Raw genomic sequence first — 26,629 nt, 5'->3', positions numbered from 1 at the left:
TTGGTGAGAGTAGTTGTTGCAAAGAGGTAGAAAGTTGTTGAAAATTAGTAGAGTTAATATTAATTCTTTAAGTCTTAGGTGACTTCAATATCCCTATTGCACCTACTGACACCTCTGCATCTAAACTTTTTACACTCACTTCATTATTTGGACTCTCTCAATGGACCTCCTCATCCTACCATGTGAATGGATACTCACTTTATCTGGTTTTCACTCAGCATTGTAATATTCCACATTTCACCAATTTCCCGATTTCCTCCCTCTGACCATCATCTTTTCACTTTTAACTTATCTCTCTCTCCTTCTCCACCTCTGCCTCCTAAAGCTACTATCACTAAACGTAACCTTGAAGCTATTGCACTGTGGGCCTGATTCAGAGCCGGACGCTCTTTAAGAGCGCTCGCTCTGAATCAGGGCTTTTTTTTAAAATTTGTTGCGGCCTCCTGGCCGCTCGCTAAGCTGTGGGTGACCACCCTCAGCTTTTGCGAGTGGCCAGGTGATGGTCGCGATGGTCGCATCCATCGGGGCTTGCGACGAGACCCTTGTGGTAGGATCTCATCTGTCACAAGCCCCATAGAGCTTCCTGCTCTAACAGAGCAGGAAGCTCTCCACTGACATCACTGGTGATGTCAGTGGTGCCTCCCACAAATGGCAGGCGTTCCTTTGGGAACGCCTCTGTTTGTGTAGCCACCCCCCTCCCTGCCTACAAAACGGGGTGAGCTGTCGATCAACATCGACAGCCGCCCCTTTTGTAATGTGTCCCAGAGCGCTCCCGTGCTTGCACATGCGTGCGGTGCGCTTGCGCAGTACCCCACCATCGACCCACTTGCGAACGCTATGCACTCATGAGTGGGTCTGAATCAGGCCCTGTATCCTTATCCTCTCTGATCTACTCACTTCTTTTCCCCTTTGTCTCTTTCTCCTGCCCTGACCAAGCTGTTTCCTTATATAATGTCTCACCTACATTTGTTCTTAACCCTGTTGTTGACTACATCCCCTAATTAGCAGGGACTACTTCCCTCTTGTGATTTTCCTTCTCTCACCTATACCTTCATCTCCTCACTGCCATCAATGGCACCAAACGTTTGAAGTTGGACATCCTGCATCTCACTTGGGTCTTATGACTGCTGATGCAGCAATGTTTATAAACCTTGCAATGTATTATTAATAATAATAATCTTGTTGTATTAATAATTAACCCTATAGATGTTATATAGCAGTGCACCCAGGAGAGTACATGTTTTCCAGAGCTCCTAGTTGGTGCACAGGTGTACTCATTACTGGCTGATGCATGTTAAAAGATCCATAGGTGGTGCTCATATTTTTATTTGTGATACTGGTGAAAAGTTGCAGCACTAGTAAAATTGTACTACATACTATTTCTATTGTGGTCATGGTGTTGGCTGGGGAGGGGGGTTTCCACACAACCGGAAAACCCCTTCTGCATTTGCCTATGCAGTTGGATAATAAAGTACAGTAGCTTTGCTGAATGGCAGTGCTTAATGAATAAGCATGTGTACCGTACCAGAATTGTAAAGGCTTTTTGTTCACTGATGGAGAAGAAATCAAAATCTAAATTATTTTATGCAATGAATGTGATACCCCATAAGGACCGCTAAATTCTTGAACTTTTATATTCTGCCCTGTGCTGGGGAATGTTCTGGAAGTGCAGTAAGCAGAGGCTCTAGGACCCAGGAGACCGGGCAGTGTGTGCTCAGTGCAGAGCTGAAAGTGAAACTAGGTGATAGAGGCTGGAAGCAGCAGGAAAAGGTTGCTGCTATTTCCAAGTTGGAGAAAGGACCTCTGTGACGTAGACACCAAGTGACCGCTGCAGGAGGCTGGACTGCTCCTGCGTTACCATCCACTAGGGCATAGAGGGGGAATAAATATCTGTGGCGAGCGCAGCGAGCCACCGTGCCCGAAGCGCGGCGAGCGTAGCGAGCCCATGAGGGGACACTTTTGGTCCCCCATTAGCATCCCCGCCCCTCCCCCTTTCAGGCCGAGTCACGTGGGTGTGACATCACAGGGCCATCAGCCCTGTATAGTCTAGACCTAACCAGCAGGAAAATGGAAGTGTGAGAGAGCTGCAGGAACGTGGTCTGTAGTTATCAACAGCTGAGTGTAAAGGCTTTGAGCTGGGACACCTTGCAAAGGGACAGACCGGGGAGCTGCACTGCCAGTACCTGTGGTAAGCCAGGAGAGAGACACAGTGAGCCCCAGCCCGTGAAAGACAGCCCTGATAGCTCCAGCCCAGCCATCTGTGATAAGAAGTGCAACATTTCTGTGGTGAGATCTGAACCACAGCACTCTGCTTTGTTACAAGACAGCACTCAGTGATGATATAGCATTGGTCCCCTATAGTACATGGACATACTACCCCATTACCACTCTGTGTAGTTGACATTTCAAAGGTTAAATTGCCAACATGGTATCACTTGAAAAGTCTCTCAAGTAAGGAGGATTACAGTGTGCATACATCTCAGTATATGAGAATTCCTTCAGTCTCCTTTTACCACATGTGCACCAACGACAGCCTGAGCAGGATGAATAGGAAAATTGTGCTCTATATTGATAATTTGCAAATAATGCTTTATACTGAAATACTTGCTTATGAGACATATTGTCATGAATAGAAAGTTTATTTGATAGTTGATTTTAAAGTACTTATTTATCAGTTAGTAAATGAGAAGCAAGTATGAGTGTTTGAAGACAATTCTAGTTACTATGTAATGGTTATTGAATGATTCTTGGATGTTCAAACGTATTCACTATCAGTGTGACGAAGTGCTCCTGCACAATAAAATTAACGCCCCTTTAAAGTGTGTAATTACTGTGCTGGGTTCTGGGGGGTATCCTGTCTCTCTGCTGTGATAGGAGGAGCCTAAAAGAGGAACTGCACTGATCCATGTCCAAGCAGGTTCCAGAAGAACAGCAGGTACGATCCACTCACTGACATCCCATCAAATTGGGTGTGTTACATGAATATTTTTCAAGAAGTTATAAACCTTGAAAGCTTTCAGCATTAGCATACATGTAAATTCACATTGCCAATTATAGAGAGATACACCCATTAAAGTGTGGGCATACATGTAAATACTTGCCTTCTCTCCAGGAATGATCAGGAGACTAAAACATTTCAGGAAGTTCTCCAGGGTTCTGAGGAGAGTAGACCATCCTTCCATAATGAAGGGGATGGGGACTTAATTACACAGATTCTTTGTTCATCACATCAACGTGATGTTGCAAACAGGGATATTTTGCCAATTGCCCCACCATGTCCCTTGGAGCACTAAAGAGCAACCACTCTTTTAACTCTTAATCAAGTATTAGAGATGTGCTCTGATACCCGTGTTTTAGTTTTGGTTTTACATCAGGATTCATCTTTGTGTTTTCATTTTGGTTTTTCAAAACCACCCTCAAGTATTATAGTTTTGGTTTTGGATCTAGGTTTTTTTATAAAAATTTATAAAAAAAGTCTAAAAAAAACCCCAGCTAAAATCATGTAATTTTTGCAATCTAAAACCCAAAATTAGGATTTAAAATCTGAATTCTGAACCGTGGGAAGATCAGTACCACGACTTGGTTCTGCATGGATTCATAAAATTTGAGTGGATTCGGATTTCTGGAGATACACAATGCACATCTCTAGTATTTATTGCATGAAACAATAAAATTGAAATACTTTACATATGGTAATACACAAAAAGGTGTTACTGAGAAATTAGTTACTCTCATCAGTACATATTCCTTTCACTTTGGTCATTACAGGATTTTCTTTTCAAGAATTACCCTAAACTCTTTAATCTTGAACAATGTGTCACCCGCTTTTGCTTTCAACTAGAGATGTGTGCATTTGGATTGCTAACCCTTGGGTTCTCTGAGTGGATTAAAGTCCTGGCTCGGATGTTCCCACCAAGTTCGGATCGCGGAACAAGGCAAAATGTAATTTTCCCGAAATCCGTGTTTTGGATTGTTTTCATGATTAGGGCTCATTTCACAAAGGAGAGTGTAGGGAGAGTGTGAGAGGGGATGTAGTCGGCATCCCAGTGTGCTGGATTCCGGTGGTCTAAATACCGGTGCCAAAATCCAGACAGGCACCAGTATCCCGACTGTCGGTGTGTTAGGGGGAGGTTAGGGTGCAGGGTTAGGGTTAGGCATTAGGGGGAGGGTTAGGGTTAGGCGCCAGGGAGGGAATGTTAGGATTATGGTGAGGGGAGGGGGAATTATGTTTAGGCACTAGGAGGGGAGGTTAGGTTTACACACTGCGGAGGGGGTGTTAGATTTAGGGTGCGGGGAGGGGGAGGTTAGGTTTAGGCACTAGTGTGGGGGGGTAAGGTTTGGGCACTGGGGAGGGAGGGTAGGGGTTAGGGTAGGGATAGGAAAAATACTTACCAGATGTTCTTATGGGTGTCAGGAGTCTGGCTGTCTGGATGCCACTGTCGGTTTTCTTAACAGCGCAGCATCCCGACAGCCGGGATTTCATACCCCACTGGGTAGAGTGTGAGGCTGTTTGAAAAACATTGTAAGAATGTCATTAGTACAAAGAGTTGTAGTTGATAGATGGAGTAGGTGTCTGGAAAGGGTGATAGCAGGCAGCTTTGTTACCTTGTAAATGACTGTATGTGTGATTTTTTTTTCGTCAGACACACTAGCGAGGAAGTTAACTGTAATCCAGATAGTGCAAAGAAAACTGCAGACAGGCTACTGTCTGTTTGTTTGTTAAACACTAGTAGCACCTGCAAGGCAGTGCTTCTGTACATAATATATATAGTTATTTTGTGCCTTATCTATAAATACTACTTTGACTAAAATAATGTGAAAATGGGTGTTATTACACCTTTTTCATATTAGTTTAGTATCACTTAGATGTTTCAAAGGGCTTTTAGAGCAGTTTTCATAAAAAAAACTACTCCAAGCCCTTAAATTGACATTAATTTAGTAAGCAGATAGCATTTCCCTTACTTGTAATGGGAAATGTGATCTGCTTCAAATTTACTAAAATAAATTGTTATAAAATCCTGCGATAACACTGTAGTTGGCGTTAAGCAGGAATCTACCATCTCATCTACTCTAACTCAGTCTTCCCTGCCTGCTACCAGGGGAAGCAAAGCCCCTACTAGGCTTTGGTATTCAGTCTGTGTGTCTGATAGACCAAAGCGCTGACCACAGTGGAAACAAAAAACATTTAGTCCTGGCAGCATCCTCATCTTACTGCAGGGATCAGATGACCGGGGTACAGCCATCAGATTACCAAACCACAGAGGATCTCACTGATCACCTGAATGGAGGTAAGTGTAAGCTGAGTCATGGGGGAGTTGATGGTTGTGGGGGGATGAGAGACATCGGCACATGTGCAGTCACACTGTCAGGGTATTTTTCAAGCTGGAACCACTGCTTGTGACTACAATTGTTTTAAAACAAGATTAGTGTAGATGGTTTTGTGGTATATACAGTAACTATTTATTTTAGTGCATGTTTAGTGTAGAGGGCCTTTGGGGTGGTGCCTCTCTTTCTCCTTCACTCAAATAATGCACAGTTTATGGCTGCAATTGTTTGTAAGCAAAGTTAGTGGGAGGAATGGAGGGGAAAAGCTACAGTTGTATTACTGTAGGGGTCTAATGGTTTGTACTATAGGCAGGTATATGTGTTTATAGCTTATTTGTCTACTTTACATACCACTCCTCCATGAGTGATTTGATTAAGCCATTAAAGACATCAATTTGGTGGAGCAGTGTGATTTACATAATCACAGCATTTCTATATCCAAGTCTGATCACTTGGAAATAAAGGAGATCTCCCCCTATTTCAGGAAACAACTATGGTTACAGCTTCTCAAAGTAATGTATACTGATATTTGAATTTGGCGCTGGCCGCAAGCCAATTATGGCTTGCGGACCGACAGCCAATAGAATGCGGCCGCAGCGAGCTAAGCCTGATGTCAGACCCCACTGGGTAGAAAAGTCAGTTTCGGAGAGGTGGGCGGAAGATGCAGACATCACCGGAAGAGCTCCAGCGACCATGGCAGAGGTCAGAAGACACCGGGCTCAAGACAAAAGATGGGCCAGCGGCAGAAGAAGATGAGGACCGGACAGGTAGGCTACCATTAATACCTCCCTAGACCACCAGGTTGTCGGGCACTAGGCCACTGGGGTAATTAGGCCTGTGGTACTGATAGGGGGGCACAGTTTATTCCCTTGATTTAGATGCCAAACCCCTAGTTATGCACCCAACACTGATCCTTATATATTCATTAGTAGTTCTGGAGGACTTGATAAAACTGTGTTCAGTGAAACGTACATCGGCGTTCCCTCGCTACTAACCAAAATTATCCAATTATTACTAAATATGCTGGCTACCTGGAATTGTAGAAACAATGTTACACTTGCAATTACAATTAGTATGCAATGAAACAAATGTAAAATAGAAAGGGCTGTGAGAAATTATGTGTACTGCAGAACAGCAGAGATGAAGCATTTCCTTTAAACTGTTATCACTAGAGGTGCATAAACACACAACGATTTTGTAAATGAACGATTTTAGTAAACAATTTTCATTCATTTTTTCAAGTGAAAAATGAACGAAAATCGTTTACTAAAATCTTTCATTTACTAAATGTAATGAACAATTTTTTTGAACTACAAACGATTTTTAATATTCCCTTAATGAAAATCGTTGAGTTGGTCAGTCTGACTGAACTACAAACTACAAATGTGAACGTGCATGAACGATAATCGTGCATTGTTTTAACTCAGAAACTGAACGATTTTTTCAACGATTGAACGATAAACGATATTGTTAATGATAATCGATCAAAAATCGTTGTGCGTGTATGCACCTTAGGAGTGCACAAGTTGATTAGTATATAAAGGTTAACTTAGATCTTTATTAATTCTTGAGAGATACTGTTTATTATAAAGATGCCCATGAATTATCAAAAGAGGGCTTTATATTAATGAGATGCAGTGTCACTTAAGAATAATGTTGGTGCCCTTTCTATATATATGCATGACTATTCATTTAGCAGCAAAACATAAGCTGCAATCTCAGTCTAATTTATGAGAAGTGGAAGATGGTTATATGATATCTGTGAGCATCATTCAATATAGCGCTACAGTATTTGAGTACTCAGAATTGACTCTCTGCAAATATGTGTACACTGCATATGAATCAATAATAAAATAATAAAACATACTGGAATCGAGTGCTCTTATATAGACATACATATATTGATATCAGGTGTACTCTAATTGCCTTATGAGCCCATCATATAAGGGGTTTTGAGCTACAATTAACACTTGCTAGGGTATGCAATCGGCTTAATACCGGCATCCGACTTCCCAACTGTCATATCCTGGTGAGGGTGAAATGCCGGGCGTCTATATCTAGACGTCTGTCATTTCCCCGACACCGGGAGACAGGCGCCCAGCATCCCGATCGAAGGGATGCCGGGTGCCGCGAGCGGACAGCCTCGGGGGGAGAGGGTTAGTTTTAGGGCACCCGGGGGGGGACTTAGTGTGAGGCACCCCCCGGGAGGGTTAGGGTTAGGCTAGGGGGAGGGAGGGTTATGGTTAGGCACCCCCGGGTCGGACTTAGGGTTAGGCACCCCCCTGGGGGACTTAGGTTTAGGCAGCGGGGAAGGGGGGGGTTAGGGTTAGGCACTTAGAGGGGGGATTAGGGTTAGGCACCCCTAAGGAGGGTGAGGGTTAGGGGGGTTAGGTTAGGTTAGTAGATACTTACGTTAGGATGATCGGGATTTCCAGCGCTGTCGGGCTTCCGCTGCTGGGCTCTGCTGGTTTGTTGGGCTGCCGCTGCTTGGATTCGAACTCCCGGCCATGCGGCCGCCGGGATGTCATACCGATTCCCTTGCTAGTGCTATGAGAAATAGCTATTAGGAGAAACTGTATCTCCAGTGCTTAAACCAGCATAACCCATAAGTATTGTTAGGTTATATTATATTTAATACATGACATTACTAGATATAGGCTAGAATTAGCCGCGAATAGTCGGAATCGGCGAAAAAGTATCGCGGATGACGTCATTTCTCCAGGCGTAAACTTATCTCCCTATTCAATTCCAAATAGTTTTCGCGTACGCAGAAACGCAATGCAATGTAATAGGCGAAAAAGATTCGCCTATGAATAGGTGATGAATTGCTGTTCGGGGTGCAAACATCGGGAAACCACTCAGTACCCTTTGGACAGCCCCCCACAGCATAACTGCATAAAAATATAGCTAAAAAAAAGTGAGGTACACCCCAGAAATTGACTTTGAAAATGAGGGCAAAAAAGTACAAAGTCGGGGTACAGACTTAAAAACTAGCGAAATAGACTTTTGGGGAGGTGTTTTTTGATTGCAGGTGCTTGCTGAAGTGGCATTTTTTATGTTTTTTTAAAACCTCACTTTAGCAATTTAAAACCATGCTTGCAACCATTTTCAAGTACCCCAAATTTGACAGGACTACTTATTTTAACCAAAAAATACTGCTTAATAATATTCTTCACCACTTGTGCAAAGAAGCTAATTAGAAGCAATTGTCAGCACCAATGTTAGTGCATCTTTTGGGGGGTGTCAGGCTGATTACCCCGTTTTTGATAGTACTTTTCGCCTGTTGAGTTTTCGCCGGGTCTCGTTTTCGTGTCGTTTGGAATTGAATACGGCGAATAGCGGGGGCGTGCACAAAAAGTTTTTGCAGCCAAAACAGTCGAAGTTGGCGAAAAGTACGGCATGCGAAAAAGTATTGCGTGTGCGAAACTAATTGAATATGGGCCATAGTGTGCATATAAATGATATGTGTGTTACTTAAGTTGTACTCAAATAGCACTGTATTACACGATACATACCTACATGTATCGTGTAATACAGCGCTATTTGAGTACTCAGTACTAATTTTCCGCAGATATGTGTATATGAATCAATAAAAAAAATATTATGTGCTGAAATCGAGTGCTCTTATATAGATATATATTGATATTACTTGTATTTCAGTTGTACTATGAACCCACTATATAAGGGGTCTTGAACTACAAATAACCTTTGATAATCCTATGTGGAATAGCAATTAGGAGAAAAGGCATCTCCAGTGTTTGAACCAGCACAATTTAGTGGACAACATCAATATATATAGCGCGCATGCATATTGCATACTTTATTAATACATCCAAAATTGCATTTCATATGCCTAACGAGTTTGATATTATTCTATATTATACCCAGTAATTTTGGATGAATACAAATGAGCGCAACATGCTCGTTAAGGAATCTATTTTTATATCTTGGATACTTGATGGGGATTCTCTATAATCAGATCTAAGTTACAATATACAAATGAATCCCAAATAACCACACTAGTAATAGTATGCATATGAAATAAATGTACGATTCATGAGGTATATATTCATTACTACACCTCAGATGATTAACAAATATGTAATAATTACCATCTAGAGTTGCACAAATTTATTTCAAACAATTTCAGAATATGCTATGCATGAGAAATGTGATGATGATACATCACTGGCCCTGATTCAGAGCCGGACGCTCTGACAGAGCACTCGCTCTGAATCAGGGCCGTCCCTCTTACTTTTTGGAGCGGCCTCCTTGCCGCTCGCATAGCTGTGGATGACCACCCACAGCTATAGCAAGCGGCCAAAATGATGGTCGCGACCATCGGGCTTGCGATGAGACCCTTGCGGTAGGGTCTCGCTGCCGCAAGCCCTCGAGTGCTTTTGGCTCTATCAGAGCCAAAAGCACTCCCACTGAGATCACTTGTGATGTCAGTGGGGCCGGCCCTAGACGGTAGGCGTTCCCATGGGAACGCCTCCGTCTGGGCAGCCATGCCCCCGGCACACCCACCAAAGGGGGCGTCCTGTCAGTCACCATTGACAGCACGCCCCCTTTGGTGCAAGAGCCATAATGACAGCTTGGCCATCGTTATTTGGGTCTCGCGCATGCGCACGACGGAGCCGCCTCCGTCGCGCGCATGGGCACTTGGGCAACATTGAACTGTTTGCGAGCGCTCAGCGCTCGCGAGCGGGTCTGAATCAGGCCCACTGTATTGGTTTTTCTGTTTACAAATAGTCTACAACAAAAGCAAATTTAAGCGGTACCCTGATAATTATATGAGAGTTAATATCTCAAGAATTAAAAAATATATAGGGTTTAACAGCAAGTGGATATTGATACAAAGCATTCACTGTGAGATCGGATCTGAAGAGTCCAGACATAGTGAACTCTCTTAATTGAGACTACAACAATGAGCTTGATTTCATGTAAATTGTAGTCATGGTATATTAGAACTTATTGTGAAATAAAGAGTTGAAAATCGAGAAATACGTTTTTTATTTTTTACTTTATTATTTTTTTACTTATTTTTTACTTTATTATTTTTTCACACTTACATTAATATTCACAATAATTGCTTTTAATATTGCTTTTAATATTTCACTGGAGAGGAATATTATTTTATTGGAACTAATTAAAGTTATATTTTAATATTATTTTTCTAGTGAGCCAACAAAGACATTATTTTCTCTTTCTTCATACTCAAATGTACCTATTGTTTCTGGCAGCACCCCCAGAACCATATAAAAGATATTAAAATCTATTATTGAAATAACTGTTTTTTTTTTAACTAACAATATCAATCACCAACTAGTGCAGGAGTATTTCCCCTACCCCTAAACCTTAATAAGAAATCAATTTTTTTAAATAAAACAAATAAAATCATATACTTTTTGCAATCCAAAACCCAAAATTCAGATTTAAAATCTGAATTCCGAACAGTGGGAAGATCAGAACCGTGATTTGGATGTCCGTATCTGCTCAGGAGATCAGAACCCCAACACTTACTTGCCTGCAGTCATACAATTCAGGTGTATTTGGATTTCTGATTAAGCGAACCGCACATCTCTAAATCTAGAGTCTAAGGACCTCATTCAGAGTCGGTCGTTGCGGCCGCACGGTCGTAGAGGAAAGGGACTGGATATGCAAATGAAGCGATCACAAGTTGCGGTCCTAAGATGAGATCGTTAGCTGAACGACCGAGGGTAAGAAGCAGTCGTAAGACTACATCACGCCCCCTTCTTGATCACCACACACGTCATCTCCTGGGATATAAGGATTAATCACGACCATCGGGAACCATCGGAGCTGGTCGTAGAGCTTAAGGTTGACCATACCCTCTCTTAAGCACTACGATCAAGTCAGTGTTTAAACCTCCCATGTCACATGTGCCATGACACTACTTTGTTAATATGCACTCCCATTAAACGCTGTTAGCATAATTAGGCACGGCTGCGTTCGGATCTCCACTCCCCCATTTTCAAGCACCTTCCCCTGTTATCACCCACAAACGGTTCACTCTGTCACTCAAACTAACGACCTGGCTGTGTTCAAGGAGAGACAAATTTCTGATCGTAAGAGCTAGTTTGCACACGCGCATTGCGAACTTTACGCATGTGCAGTTTAGCGAACATCAACTGTCATCTTGCATTCTATTACATTTACTCCTAAAAGCTGAATACATAGCTTGGATGTGGACCAAGGACATTGGGGTATATTCAATTTGGAGCTAAAAGTCCGTTGCTGAACTTTTTGCTGTCATCTGTGGTTATGCCGTCAAAAACTTATTGTGCGCATCCCCACTTATCCCCATATTCAATTCTTAATCGGTGAAAACAGGACCCGGCGATAACGAAATCAGCGAAAAGTCATGTCATTTTTGGGGAAATCAGCCTAACACCCCCCAAAAGATGCTCTGACATGGGGGTTCACTATGGGTACCACCGAATAGCCCCGCTAAAGGTATGTGGGTCTTTAAACGGCCTTAATAGGTGCTGTTTTTCGTTTTTTAGAAGGTGGTGAAGAATAACAATTAATGTTTTTTTTTGCAAAATAAGTAGTTCCATCAAATTTGGGGTACATGAAATTGGGTGTAAGCATATTTTAAAGTTGCTATTATGAAGTTTTAAAAAACGTGAAAAATCCACCTGCACAACTACCTGCAAAAAACACCTGGGGCATACTTGGAGTTTATTTTCCAACTTTGTTTTTTTTTTGCCCTAAAAACAAAACTACTTTTTTGGGGTGTCCTGAAAAACGTTTTTAAAAATGTTTTGACACAGATTACCTTTGGGGGCCTGTCCAAAGGGTGCAGGGTGGTTTTGGAAGTCTGCACCCCAAAACCCCAATTCTGCACTTTTTCTCACCACCTATTCATTGGTGTAACTTTTCCACCGGGTCTGATGTATTGACTTTTCACACCGGTGAAAAGTCGGACAAATTGAATACGGGGATAAGTGAAATCGGTGAAAATTACATCATCTGCAAAAAAGTTTCACCAAGAACGGTTTTTCACTCCAAATTGAATACGGCCCATTGTGTTGAGATCATAAATATTCTGAAAAAAATATTAGAAGATGCTTTAGACTTTTATGTTGCTACTGTAGATATGTTCGGATTGTAGTGTATATTGACAACAACTGTTTTTATCTCTGAAAAGTGTCTAATAATTCTACTCACTTGTTCACAGCTAAAAGATAAATATGGACCAGTATACACCCTGTATTTGGGACCCAAACCAGGACTGGTCATATCTGGATACGACGCCAATAAGGAGGCTTTGATTGACCAAAATGATATATTTGGCGAGAGAGGGGACTATCCCGTTTTCTTGAACTTCATAGGCGTACATGGTAAGGTTCTGATAAAGTTAAATTCCCAAATGTTCTGTTAGATCATCTATTTAGATTTTTTGGAGAATTGCAGAAGCAGAAAAGCAGTATGAGGTCTAGGACTAGGATTCTATGATTGGAATGTGAAAGTAACATCTTAAGGTTTTTTTTTTGTGGCAATTGCAAGTGAGGGAGAAAGTTCAAAATGGGAAACTTTCCCAGGCCTATATATCATTTAGGATTACAAAACCTTTGCTGTACATGGAGTTTTAACACAGACTAAATTTTTAGAACTGGTGGACACAGGGCCAGATTCAGACCTGGTCGCTAAACTGCACTCGCACGCTTTTGCCGGTAATCGCACGTTTGTGCATGCTTATGGGCCGCAGTGCGCGTACGCAGGCCAGTAAGTGCGATCAGGAAGCGAGCGCTCGTAGTACACAGACTGGACGCTACTTTGAGTGACAGTGCCATTTGTGGGTAGTAACAGGGGAAGGTGCTTTTGAACGGAGGAGTGTTGCTGCGAATGCAGGCGTGTCTGGGCGTCAAAACAGCATTTAATGAGTGTCCATAATTAGCAAAGGTGCCTCATGGGTGCGTCATTTGAAGAGGCAGCAGGTGTAATTATACTTGAAGCACTCACATTGCTTGCACTGCAAGTGCTTCCGATGGCTCTCGATATTCCCGATGGTTTTAAACACTTCCTGGGGATGACGTTAGTTGCGGGCGGCAAGGGTGCGGCATTACACTATTTTGCGATCGCACAGCCGCCACTCGCAAAAACATAGAGGGCGTCCTTATGCCTTGCCGTATGATCATGCTATTAGAATACCCAGCTCCTTTTTGATGCGAGCGCAGCTTAGCGATCGGGTCTGAATCAGGGCCACAGTCTCATGGTCTTTCCTAAGTATAAACTCGCCTAATATAGAAATCTGTCACTGCTCCATTCTCCTACAGTACATACTCTTACTACTCTGGCCTTTTATCTAAAGCTTAACACTTGGCTATGAGGTTACTAGGAACCCTGACATTGTCTGAGAATACAGGGGAGTTCTGTATTATGTCTCTGCCCCTTGCATATCAGCAATCTCAGTCAGTACATTTGCATGCATGCTATGTGCCTGCAGTGTCTATATATAGGAATTCAGAATACAAGTGAACTAATAAGAAACAAGCTATGTTGCAATATATTGTTTTTGCAGATGTCCTACCTAAACCTTCTCATTTAATTAACACTTTTTGGCTCTTTTGGAAGTGTTTGATTCTACATACCTGTATATGTAAACTTTGATTATATACCAAAATGTTTAACACCATAGACTTGGCTTTCACCAATGGTGAGAAGTGGATAAAACGTCGGCGCTTCGCTCTGTTGACGCTGAGGAACTTTGGTATGGGGAAGAGGAGCGTGGAAGAACGGATACTGGAGGAGATACATTTCCTTATCAAAGAGTTTGAGAAAACAAAAGGTTAAAATTTTTATATAAACTGTTTGATTATTTATTTCACAGTATCTTGAATTATTGTATATTGTTTAACAATACAATAACCAATGCCAAATGCAGCACAACATTACTTATGCCTCTGTTCCACCAAAAACCTGGGTCCGACCTGGGTTTTCAGACATTGTTCCAACCCAGGTCAGACACAGGTCAGATACCATTTACACAGCACCATCGATCTGAGTTTTTCTCAGGTCAGCCCCATTCACACTGAACCTGGGTCTGCCCTGCTAAACTTGTGAGGTCATAAAAAGTGGGAGATGACTGCTCCACAACCACCAATCAGCTAATTTTAGGCATGGCCCAGGGTGGATAACTCGGTTTGTGCCATTTACACTGCACCATTACCCAGGTCCATCCTGTGTCCGATCCTGGTAGCTACCTGGGTTGGATTGCCTGGTCACTTGACCCGGGTTATTTTTCAGGGATCGCTTTACACTGAGCTGCGATCTGGGTTGACCCAGCATTAACCTGGGTTTTAGCTCTGGGGTAAAAGAGGTATTAGTGATTATATTGACTGTTTGTCGCGACTCTCAGGTGGATAGTGGATGTAACCTTTATTTAGGGATTGGGGTGACTTATTTCTGAGACGTGGAGTCGAATGTGCCGGCGGTATTCACCAGGGACCCTTGCAAGAAGGTATGAACTTAGCTGCGTCTGACACACAGGTCTCGGCTCTCAGAATAGGTTCCCCTATACAGGCGCTGGTGTACTCTGGATGGAGTGGAGAAGATATACACTACCATTCAAAAGTTTGGAGTCACCCAATTTCGTGTTGTACATGAAAACTGACTTTTATTTATCAAATGAGTTGCAAAATGAAGACAACATATAGTCAAGACATTGGCAAGGTTATATATAATGATTTTTATTTGAAATAATAATTTTGTCCTTCAAACTACATACATTAGTCTTCTAACGCGCTTAGCAAACACAATGCACAATTAGAACACTGGAGTGATGGATGCCGGAAATGGGCCTCTATACTAGGGGTGTGCACCGGACACTTTTCGTGTTTTGTGTTTTGGTTTTGGATCTGGATCTTTCTTCGTGTTTTGGATCTGGATTGGTTTTGCCAAAACCACCCTTCCGTGTTTTGGGTTCTGGGTTTTGTGTTTTGGATCTGGATTTTTTCTTAAAAAATTAAAAAAAAACGCTAAAATCACATAAATGGGCCTTTTTTTGTTCCTACGCTATTAATAACCCCAATAACATTAATTTCCACTCATTTCCACTCTATTCTGAACACCTCACACCTCACAATATTGTTTTTAGGCCAAAAGGTTGTACCGAGGAAGCTGGATGACTATGCTAAGCGACACAAGGGGGCGGCACAAACACGTGGCCCATCTAGGAGTGGCACTGCAGTGGCAGACAGGAAGCCAATCAGCGTTATGGTGCCCATTTGCATGTAGCACGAACCCGGGAGATCCGTGCTACATGCATCTGTGTGATTGGCACAGAGCAATGACAGGTCCGTGAGACCCGTCTGTGCTGCTGTGGTAAAAAAAAAAAAAAAAAACCTGTGTAAAAAAAGAAAAAAATGGCGTGCACCCCCCCAAAAAAGAGCAACCAGCCCCGGGCATTAGTAACCCAGTGCTGGGTGTGCTTAAATACAGGGGACAAACGACGTAGGGGTCCCCTGTACTTAAGCACAACCAGCACCGGGCTAGTCAGAACCAGCGCTGGTTGCCAAAATACGGGGGACAAACGACGTAGGGGTCCCCTGTATTCTGCGCAACCAGCTCTGGGCTCTGATCCGGTCCTGGTTCTGGAAATATAGGGGACAAAAAATGAGTAGGGTTCCCCTGTATGTTCCAGAACCAGCACTGGACTTTTTCTAGCGGGGGGCTGATGCCACAGCCAGGGGAGCCCTTTCACCGGGCCCCCCAGCCGCAGCATCAACCCTGACCGCTAGTCAGCCCAGGCCGGGGATCCCTGGAGAGCTGGGGACCCCCCCAATAAAGGGGTCACCCTCTCCAGGGCACCCCAGGCCCAGGCTGATAGCCCGGGGCTATCCCCGCCACCCCTGGTGGCGGTGGGTGGCGGGTTGATTGTGTGGTGTGGTGTAAATAAAGAATATCAAACATTGTCTTTACAAGTAGAACTGCAAGTCCCAGCTAGCCTGCCCCGCATGCTGGTACTTGGAGAACCACAAGTACCAGCATGCAGGGCATTAAGGGCCCACTAGTACCTGTAGTTCACCTGTAAAAAAAATGTTTAAAAAAACACAGGACACACACACCGTGACAGTATAAGTTTATTAAACATACATACACACACACACATGTACACATACTCACCTATGTAACCTGTAGCATCGGTCCACTTGTCCGGTAAAGTATCCCTAGGGGACCTGTGAAAAAAAACATACTCACCATCTCCTATGCGAGGTTCTGTCCTCTTCGTTCCAAAGTAGGCATCCCCGGACTTGGCAAAAAAAAAAAACGAAAACGCGATCCACGAACTTAGTACCGTTCTATAGAACGGTACTTCCCGAATGAGAGCTTAGCGGCGGGGTATCACCATGGAAACCCCGCTGCTAAGCGTTCATTGGCTGAGAGAGGTCATCTCCCGTCTCTCAGCCAATGAACGGCTCCCTCCATTGTAGTCAATGGTGGGAACCGCAGGGTAAACTTTAATAACCTTGCGGCTCCCAGCATTGACTACAATGGAGGGAGCCGTTCATTGGCTGAGAGACGGGAGATGGCCTCTCTCAGCCAATGAACGCTTAGCAGCGGGGTTTCCATGGTGATACCCCGCCGCTAAGCTCTCATTCGGGAAGTACCGTTCTATAGAACGGTACTAAGTTCGTGGATCGCGTTTTCGTTTTTTTTTTTTGCCAAGTCCGGGGATGCCTACTTTGGAACGAAGAGGACAGAACCTCGCATAGGAGATGGTGAGTATGTTTTTTTTCACAGGTCCCCTATGGATACTTTACCGGACAAGTGGACCGATGCTACAGGGTTACATAGGTGAGTATGTGTACATGTGTGTGTGTGTGTGTGTGTATGTATGTTTAATAAACTTATACTGTCACGGTGTGTGTGTCCTGTGTTTTTTTTAAACATTTTTTTACAGGTGAACTACAGGTACTAGTGGGCCCTTAATGCCCTGCATGCTGGTACTTGTGGTTCTCCAAGTACCAGCATGCGGGGCAGGCTTGCTGGGACTTGCAGTTCTACTTGTAAAGACAATGTTTGATATTCTTTATTTACACCACACCACACAATCAACCCGCCACCCACCGCCACCAGGGGTGGCGGGGATAGCCCCGGGCTATCAGCCTGGGCCTGGGGTGCCCTGGAGAGGGTGACCCCTTTATTGGGGGGGTCCCCAGCTCTCCAGGGATCCCCGGCCTGGGCTGACTAGCGGTCAGGGCTGATGCTGCGGCTGGGGGGCCCGGTGAAAGGGCTCCCCTGGCTGTGGCATCAGCCCCCCGCTAGAAAAAGTCCAGTGCTGGTTCTGGAACATACAGGGGAACCCTACTCATTTTTTTCCCCTGTATTTCCAGAACCAGGACCGGATCAGAGCCCAGAGCTGGTTGCGCAGAATACGGGGGACCCCTACGTCGTTTGTCCCCCGTATTTTGGCAACCAGCTCTGGTTCTGACTAGCCCGGTGCTGGTTGTGTTTAAGTACAGGGGACCCCTATGTCGTTTGTCCCCTGTATTTAAGCACACCCAGCACTGGGTCACTAATGCCCGGGGCTGGTTGCTCTTTTTTTGGGGGGGGGGCACGCCATTTTTTTCTCTTTTTACACAGGTTTTTTTTTTTTTATTTACCACAGCAGCACAGACGGGTCTCACGGACCCGTTAGTGCTCTGTGTCAATGACACAGATGCAAGTAGCACGGATCTCCTGGTCCGTGCGTGCATCTGTGTCATTGAAATACACAGCAGCACAGACGGGTCTCACTGACCCATCTGTGCTCTGTGTCACTGTCAATCACACAGATGCATGTAGCACGGATCTCACGAGTCCGTGCTACATGCAAATGAGCACCATAATGCTGATTGGCTGAGAGCCGTGACAGACGGCTCTGTCAGCCAATCAGCACTTTGCCCATTAAAGGCAAAGGCATTTTTTTTTAAATGGCCGCTCGAGGCAAAACCTCGAGATCCGACAGCAGATCTCGAGGTTTTGCCTCGGGAGAGGGATCCGGGGCAGACAGGGAGATCCGAGCTTGGGCTCGGATCGCCCCGGATCCCCGAAGTTCGGGTGGGTTCGGTTCTCAGGGAACCGAACCCGCTCATCCCTACTCTATCCACCTATGTAGATATTCCTTTAAAAACCAGACGTTTGTAGCTAGTATAGTCATTAACCACATTAACAATGTATAGAGCGTATTTCTGATTCGTTTAATGTTATCTTCATTGAACAAAACAGTGCTTTTCATTAAAAAATAAGGACATTTCTAAGTGACCCCAAACTTTTGAATGGTAGGCCGGTCAGAACTAAACGAGCAAGACAGTACCAGGGAGCAGATGTAAAGTATGCAGGTCACAGAGGATATCCAAGGACAGATCCAGATATCAAACACAGTACCAAAAGAGCAGACAAAATCAGAGTCATGAACAAAAGCCAAGATCAGGAATCAGAAGCCAAGTAACACAGGAACGCTGGAGTAAGGTAATGGAGCCTATACTCTGGCACTGGAGTGCTCCCAGGGACTTCCTTATATAAGCAGGACTTGAATTTATGTGCCTCCTGTGACATCACCAGGAGGCATGTATGGACCTTTAAAACTCTTACTGTGAGGCAGTGCAGCACTATGGGAGCCACAGTTACAATCCAGAAGTCATCAGGGAAGGAGCACAGCAAGCTCCTGATAGCTGTAACAACGCCAATGCCGGGTAAGCACTAGAACAGTGGGCACTAAGGACCTCCTGCCGGCTCTCTCACAGACATAGCCAACACCAGTGCTGCCGGACCCGGTATGTGGACACCGGGCCCCGGCACACCTTGATACTGTTACAGCAAACACAGTTTTGGATATACATTGCTCTAGCTTGTAAGCACAGAACTTTATTGATTCATTAATGCTTTTTGATGTTGTCAGTGGAAGGGGCAGGTGAAGTGAAAGGAGGGAGTAGTTTACGTCAAGGAATGCAAAGAAATGCAGATGGAAGAGGTAAATTGAAATGATCAGAAAAAACAGTTAGAGCATGAAGAGCAAACAATCTAGTAAAATCGTTTAGTGGGTCAAGGAGTTTTTTAGATAGAAAGCAGCATAGGCAAAGTTCTGAAAGTGGGGATGGGAGGTGGTGATAGGAGAGGTATGAGTAATTGATAGAGTGAAGGGGTGAACAGAGGATTATTTCTTAACAACGTCTGAGATGTGAGATGGGGAGTAATATAATAGGACTTTATAGGTGAGGTTAAACAGGGGAATAGGGACCTAAGGCAGTGCATTACAGAGAGAGAGAGTAAAAGAACAGCAACAGAAGAAAATTAGTTTTATTGCCACATTCAGGACAAATGCAGTTGAGGCAGACATATGACAGGCAAACCAGAAATTAAAAAAAAATTAAAAATGGAAGTACAAATTGCATGGATTGTGGCCTTGGTAACATCCCTGGAGAGGAAAGGGGGACTGTTTGTAATGCAAAGGTGGATGTGACAGGATTGGGTGAGCATATGGATATGGGCAGTGAACTTAAAGGGTGTAGTCATTAATGAACCTCAGGTACAATGCTTGGGGAATGGAAACGGTCAAAACTATCAGCTGTAAGGGAGATGGAAGGAGGGAATGTGACACTGTTTGGAAGACATACTGTATGATAAGCTTTCTGTTATAAGGATTTGATGACAATACTGTATAGTAAAACTTGTCTAAAACCTTGCTGAATCTATGGATCTGTGCCTTTTCCCAATTTTCAGAGAATGTGTGTCATTGATTCCGAGTCAATACATTCACTGACATGTGGTGGAGTTACCCAAAGTTATTAAAGCTCTGGGCAAAAATTAAAGAACTTATACAAATGATCACTGATATCTGCATTCCACTTTCTCCATAAATATTTAAGTCTTTTCCAATCTCTGTGGCTGAAAAAATGCTCTAAAATACTCATTTGAAATATCTGCAGCAATGTCATGTTCTCCTGTAGAGATTCCCCAACCCCTCTTCACTTACAATATGGGGATAATGTAGTATATTTCTATGATGGATTACATAATAAAACATGCTATCCAACTCACCATTTACTGTACATTGAGAGAGTGTGCCAGCTAAAGCTCATAATATATTGACAACACATTTTAGATTGACCCTTAAATAGCTGATGTGCCTCACTCACCCTTGACTAGCTGTGCCTTACTATCTGCAGAGTGTGTTCATTAACTCTTTGCAGATTTGTATTTTTAATTCCACCTTGTCTCACTCTCACCCCCACTGTTTTATTTTTCTCACCGTATTTCCTCTCCTTAAATCAAAATTTCATTCTCAGTTGAACAATACAGTGCTAGAGTATTTTGACCTAACTGATCAGTTCTTGGCACTCTTTTGTTATGTTTATTTTATTTGTCTGCAGTTACTTTGTCATTTGTTATTTGATCTACATTATACTGTATTCTAAAGAAAAACTATCTATGAAGAAAACAGACTGTAGGTGCCAGCATGGGGGACACAGTAATAGGATCCTTATGTTTTTGTTGGTTTTGGGATTATTGCTATTATGAAAATTCAATCCTTTGATGCACAAGGTGATTATATGAATAAAGTATAACCTTACACTATAGATAATAAGCTGGTATTACATATAACAAAAGGCAATAAATGCAAATAAATGAATAAGGTTCACAGACTGATGTCAATGGAGCAGCAATAAAAATGCAATGAATGCAATAGCAGATTTAGTTAATAGAGAAAAAAATAAATGTAATGACATAAGTATATTGATTTAATGAATAAAATACAGGAAAAGAAAAACTAGTGATACCAAAATGCTTAAACATAGAAACATAAAATTTGATGGCCGATAAGAACCACTTGGCCCATCTGGTCTGTCCCTACTTCTTGAAAACAATGACGTAAGATATTAAAATGATCAATGTTCTCAATGTTCCACTGAAATGCACATCTCTTTTGAAATGGAATTAGTGATTTGTCGAGTCCTTTAAATATTGGTAATTGAACTATGTATTATCATAACATATCCCTTTGAACTATGTATTATCATAACATATCTGTAATGATAACGTTATGATGGGTGAAATCTAAATGTAAACTGAGTATGCTTACATCAATGATTTGAGTGATTGTATGTTTTGGTAATAGATTAGGTGGAATGCACGCAAGTTGAGACTTAGTAAGCATTTCTGGAAGCCTACATAGGACAAAGTGGTGTAGCTGTGTACTTAATCTTGGGCAAACCTATGCCAGTGGTGGGCAATAGGTGGCTGCAGGCTACTAGCGGCCTGATGACCTTTCAACCGTGGCCCCCAGCTTGCTGCTACTGATCTCACTTGTAGTATAGTAAAGAATAAGACTAAATGGAGCAGCCAATTTATGCAACATGTAATCTCTACACAATACAGAACATTGTGGATTATTAGATGGAGTAAACACAGCATACCAGAGTAGGAAGTAGGGGTGCAGTGTACTTATCCTCCTTCCTCTACATGATTTGTGTCATGAGTCCCATGCTACTTACAGGAGAAAGTCATTTAGTTGTGAAGAAGTCAGGAGTGGGGAGAAAATTAAGAAAACATATATATTGTGGGGAGTATAATTTGGAAAGTGGCAAATGCTACATAGTGTGTATTATAATGGGGGATATACCAGGGAACTGTATGAAAAAAGGGGGTAAGAATTGTAGATAAGCCCATATGGACATGAGGTCAGTCAGAAAGACATTTAGTATTTTCTGGAGATTATTCAGTGAGTGTGGAAGGTGTTAGTTAGGCTCATGTGGAGACATCTAATGGGCGTATAGAGTGGTCTGAGGGACACATGAGTAGCATCTGAGGGGGTGTCAGGGGCAATTTTGGATGTCTGAGGGGCATGTGGGGAGTTGTGAGGGCAATGAGGGGACATTTGATGGAGGTGGTGAAGTCTGGAAGGCATGTGGAGAGGTCTCAGTGCATGTAGGAGGCAAGTGGGTAATGTGTGTCACTTTGGAAGGTTGGAGTGCTGCATGTTTGGGCCTTGAACTATATCAAGTTACCTAGACAGCAGTAATCAGATTTTCTCATGTGCTCTCTAGAAGTCCCAAACTTAAAGTCCAAATGTATGATGAGAATGTGGTCCAGTGAGACAAGGTTCACAGCAAAGGAAAAATGTTGGCCAAATTTTAGTACATCCCAATCTAAGAGAAGGATTAGATTAGATCATCAGCACTGATAACATTTTCCAGGTCTGCTTTCCATACATTAGCAAGCATTCATATAATAAATTGTAACACAGTTCAAGAGAGAGATAAAGTGGAGAGACATTGGGCCTCATTCAGAGGTGGTCAGAGGATGCAAGCGGTCGTTCAGAAACTGGGCGGCCACTTGCATCCTGACCGCCCGCCTCTGTTGCGGTCATTAAGCTGTGGGTTAACACCCACAGCTCTAACGACCGCTAGGGTGATGGTCGCGATGGTCAGAGACCATCGCGACCATCGGGGCTTACGACGAGACCCTAGGGTAGGGTCTCCCTTGTCGTAAGCCCCGGAGAGCTTCTGGCTCTGTCTGAGCCGGAAGCTCTCCACTGACATCACTAGTGATGTCAGTGGGGCCTCCCCCAAACGGCAGGCGTTCCCATGGGAACGCCCCCGTTTGGGCTGTCACCCCCCCCCGGCCCGCCATCCAAACGGGGCGAGCTGTCAATCAACATCGACAGCTCGCCCCCTTTGGATCGAGACCTGCTATGACCAGCGCTGTCGGTCATAGCGGGTCTCACGCATGCGCACGATGGCGCCGGCGCCGTCGTGCACATGCTCTGTGGGGGGCCATCGACCCGGTCCGAGCGCATCGGCGCTAACGACCGGGTCTGAATGACCCCCATAATGTACCAACTAATCAGCTCTTAACTGCCAGTTTTCAAACATAACTTGTAAAGTAACAGTTAGGAGCTAATTGGTAGGTACTTTATCTCTCTTTACTTTATATCTCTCCATTATATCTATCTCCAAAGTTTAGTACATCTCCATTTATGTGTTTTTGCACTACTGAGAGCCTTGTAACGGTATCTGTCATGGTATTAAATACATCAACTGAAAATGGCAATATGTAATAGGTTGACATGGTGTTAAATGGCACCTACTGATTGGATAAGACTTAAAAATGTACCCAGCAATTCATTGGCCACAGTGGGTATTTAGGCCCTGATTCAGACCCACTCGCGAGCGGCTGTCCGCTCGCAAGTGGGTCGATAGTCTGCACTGCGCATGCGCACGATGGAGGGTGCTCCGTCGTGCGCATGCGCGAGATGCGATGAGTGAAGGACTTTCCTTCGCTCGTAGTGTCTGATCAAAGGGGGCGTGCTGTCAATGTTGATTGACAGCACGCCCCCTTTGGTGGGCGTGCCGGGGGTGTGCCTGCCAGACGGAGGCGTTCCCAAGGGAACACCTACCGTGAGAAGCCGGCCCCACTGACATCACTAGTGATGTCAGTGGGAGTGATTTTGGCTCTGATAGAGCCAAAATCACTCCGGGCCTTGCGGTTGAGAAACTCAACCGCAGGCTTCTGCTCGCAGTGGCGATGGTCGCGATGGTCAAGACCATCGCGACCATCATCCTGCATGCTCGTATATGCTGTGGGTGGTGACCCACAGCTATACGAGCGTCAAGGAGGACGCTCCATATTTATGGAGGTGGGCCCTGATTCAGAGCGAGCGCTCTGGTCAGAGCGTCCGGCTCTGAATCAGGGCCTTAGTGTGCATTAGTCCAAGCAATCAGTTCAGCCTTTTGACAAAGCATCAACAAAATGCATGTAGGCTTTAGGAGTGCTAGCAACTCCCAATATATGTGTGTGTGTGTGACCTGCAGTTAGCGAAGGGCATAAAGTGGACTAATCCTACACGTTTAGATAGAACAGTGTGTGTCTGCTATTGTATAGAGGGCCTAATTCAGACCTGGACGCAAAGCTGCGCTCGCTCGCTCGCTCGCTCTGAGTGATTTTCGCACAACTGCGCATGCATATAAGTCACAGTGCATGTGCACAAACTAGCATCTGCGATGTGAAATCGCCCGCTCATAGTACGCATCCTGGCCGCTATCTTGAGTGACAGATTGCGCCGTTTGTGGGTGGTAACAGGGGAAAGTGTTTGTAAATGGGGGTTTAATGGGTGTGCATAATTAGCAAAGTAGCGTCATTACAAACGTGACTGGGTTGTATTTTAGCCTGAACTGCTCGCAATGTAGTGGTGGGAAAAGGCTTCCACAAGCGCTGCGAGCAGCTGCGATGGCTCTCGATGTTACCGATTAATCCTTCAACTGCCGGAGATGACGTGTGTTGCGAGTGGCAAAGGAGCATCTTTAGACAGGTGCAAGCACATAGTGCGGCTACTCGCTATTACTTAGTGGGCGGCTTTACGCGGCGCAGTGCGAGCGCATGGTTTAAATAGCCGGCCCCTTTTAGCCAGCGAGCGGTCGCAAATAGCATTCGGGTCTGAATCAGGCCCAGAGATCGGAGCCTAACCATCATATTGGTGCAGACTGTCTCAGCATATTTATAGTTATGCACTGACAGCAATGTTCTGTAAGGGGAAGCAATCGGGAAGCCGACTGCCTAAATACAGGTAGCCGGCTTCCCGACTGTCATATCCTGGCAAGGGTGAAATGCCGGGCGTCTAGATGTAGACGCCCGCATTTCCCCGATGCCGGGAGGCCGGCGCCCGGCATCCCAATCGTAGGGATGCCGGGCGCCGCGAGCGGACAGCCGCGGGGGGGTTAGGTTTAGGGCTCCCGGGGGGACTTAGGGTTAGGCACCCCCCTGGGAGGGTTAGGGTTAGGCTAGGGGGAAGGAGGGTTAGGGTTAGGCACCCCCAGGGGGGACTTAGGGTTAGGCACCCCCCCGGGGGACTTAGGTTTAGGCAGTGGGGAAGGGGGTGGTTAGGGTTAGGCACTTGGGGGGGAATTTAGGGTTAGGCACCCCTAAGAAGGGTTAGGGTTAGGGGGGTTAGGTTAGTAGATACTCACCTCTCCACGATCGGGATTTCCAGTGCTGTCGGGCTTCCGCTGCTTTGAACTCTGCTCTTGTCGGGCTGCCGCTGCCATGTGGCCGGCGGTATTTCATACCCATTCCTCTGTAAGACCGGAGATAAACATATAAAGGCTGACAATCTACCTCCTCTATCTCTGTGTACTGATCGGCATATGACTATTTGCAGTGAGAGATCAGAAGCTTAGTAATATTATCAGCGCTGACAGTCTAAATTCATCTGATAGCTGTGTCACATATAGAGACCTGAGCTCAATAAGTATACTGTATTGGCACAAACAGGTTAACCCCACTCATGCTGTATACTGATTGACACAGTTACCTGAACATTCTACAATTGAACTTTGTTATAATGTAATATATGAATGCTTGCTAATGTATGGAAAGCTGACCTGGATAATCCTATCAGCGTTGATGATCTAATCCTATTCTTAGTAGGGGTGAGCGGGTTCGGATTTCTGAAATCCGAACCCCCCCGAGCCCCCCCGATCCGAGTCCGATCCGAGTCAGGCTCGACTTTTCCCGCCTGACTCGGATCTGAAATCGAGGCAAAACGTCATCATCCCGCCTTCCGAGTCTCGCGGGTTTTGGATCCTATATAAGGTACCCGCGTCGGCGCCATTTTCTTACTCGGCTGTGGACAGTGAAGAGGGAGGGTGGGAGTTAGGGCTGTGTAGTGTAGTGTAGTGTAGTGCTGCTGTTGTCCACTACTTCAAAGTCCATAGGGGCTGGCTGTGTTGTGCTGCTGTTGTTAATAGGGGCTGTGTCCACTACTTCAAAGTCCATAGGGGCTGGCTGGACTGTGTTGTGCAGTCAGTTCTCCATAGGGGCTGTGTCCACTCCAAAGTCCTGTGCAGTGTCCCAGTCCTAAAGGAGTGCTGTAGTGTTGTCCAGGGGGTGCTCTGTCCATCAGGGGTGCTCCCCCCAAGTGCTAAAAAAATAATATATTTTCTGTGTTTGTGAATTGTGTGCGCAGTAGCCGCACGTGCATCAACAAAGTAGTGCCAAGCGTGCGCCTGTGTCATAAGTAAAGGGCCGGCTGGCTTGACCGTTAAAGGGTGCTGTAACCCCCGAAAGTACACTCCAGTCCAAACCAAAAAAAAATTATTTTCTGTGTTTGTGAATTGTGTGCGCAGTAGCCGCACGTGCATCAACAAAGTAGTGCCAAGCGTGCGCCTGTGTCATAAGTAAAGGGCCGGCTGGCTTGACTGTTAAGGGTGCTGTAACCCCCGAAAGTACACTCCAGTCCAAACCAAAAAAAAAATTATTTTCTGTGTTTGTGAATTGTGTGCGCAGTAGCCGCACGTGC

General features: G+C 44.4%; 1 protein-coding gene across 1 annotated transcript in view; it reads left to right on the top strand.

The window, feature by feature from the left end:
• Nucleotides 1-26,629, top strand: part of LOC148502831 (cytochrome P450 2F3-like) — a 67,344-nt gene that overhangs the window by 13,939 nt on the left and 26,776 nt on the right. Inside the window, exons 3-4 of the mRNA XM_088449293.1 lie at nt 12,530-12,692; nt 13,991-14,140. Of these exons, the coding sequence (XP_088305419.1) occupies nt 12,530-12,692; nt 13,991-14,140 (313 nt within the window). The remainder of the gene's footprint in view (nt 1-12,529; nt 12,693-13,990; nt 14,141-26,629) is intronic.

The sequence above is a fragment of the Taudactylus pleione genome, unplaced genomic scaffold, assembly GCF_031769625.1.
Source record: "Taudactylus pleione unplaced genomic scaffold, aTauple2 ptg000481l, whole genome shotgun sequence".
Lineage (NCBI taxonomy): Eukaryota > Metazoa > Chordata > Amphibia > Anura > Myobatrachidae > Taudactylus > Taudactylus pleione.
Note: the sequence above shows the minus strand (reverse complement) of the source record. Positions and strands in the feature narration are given on the sequence as shown.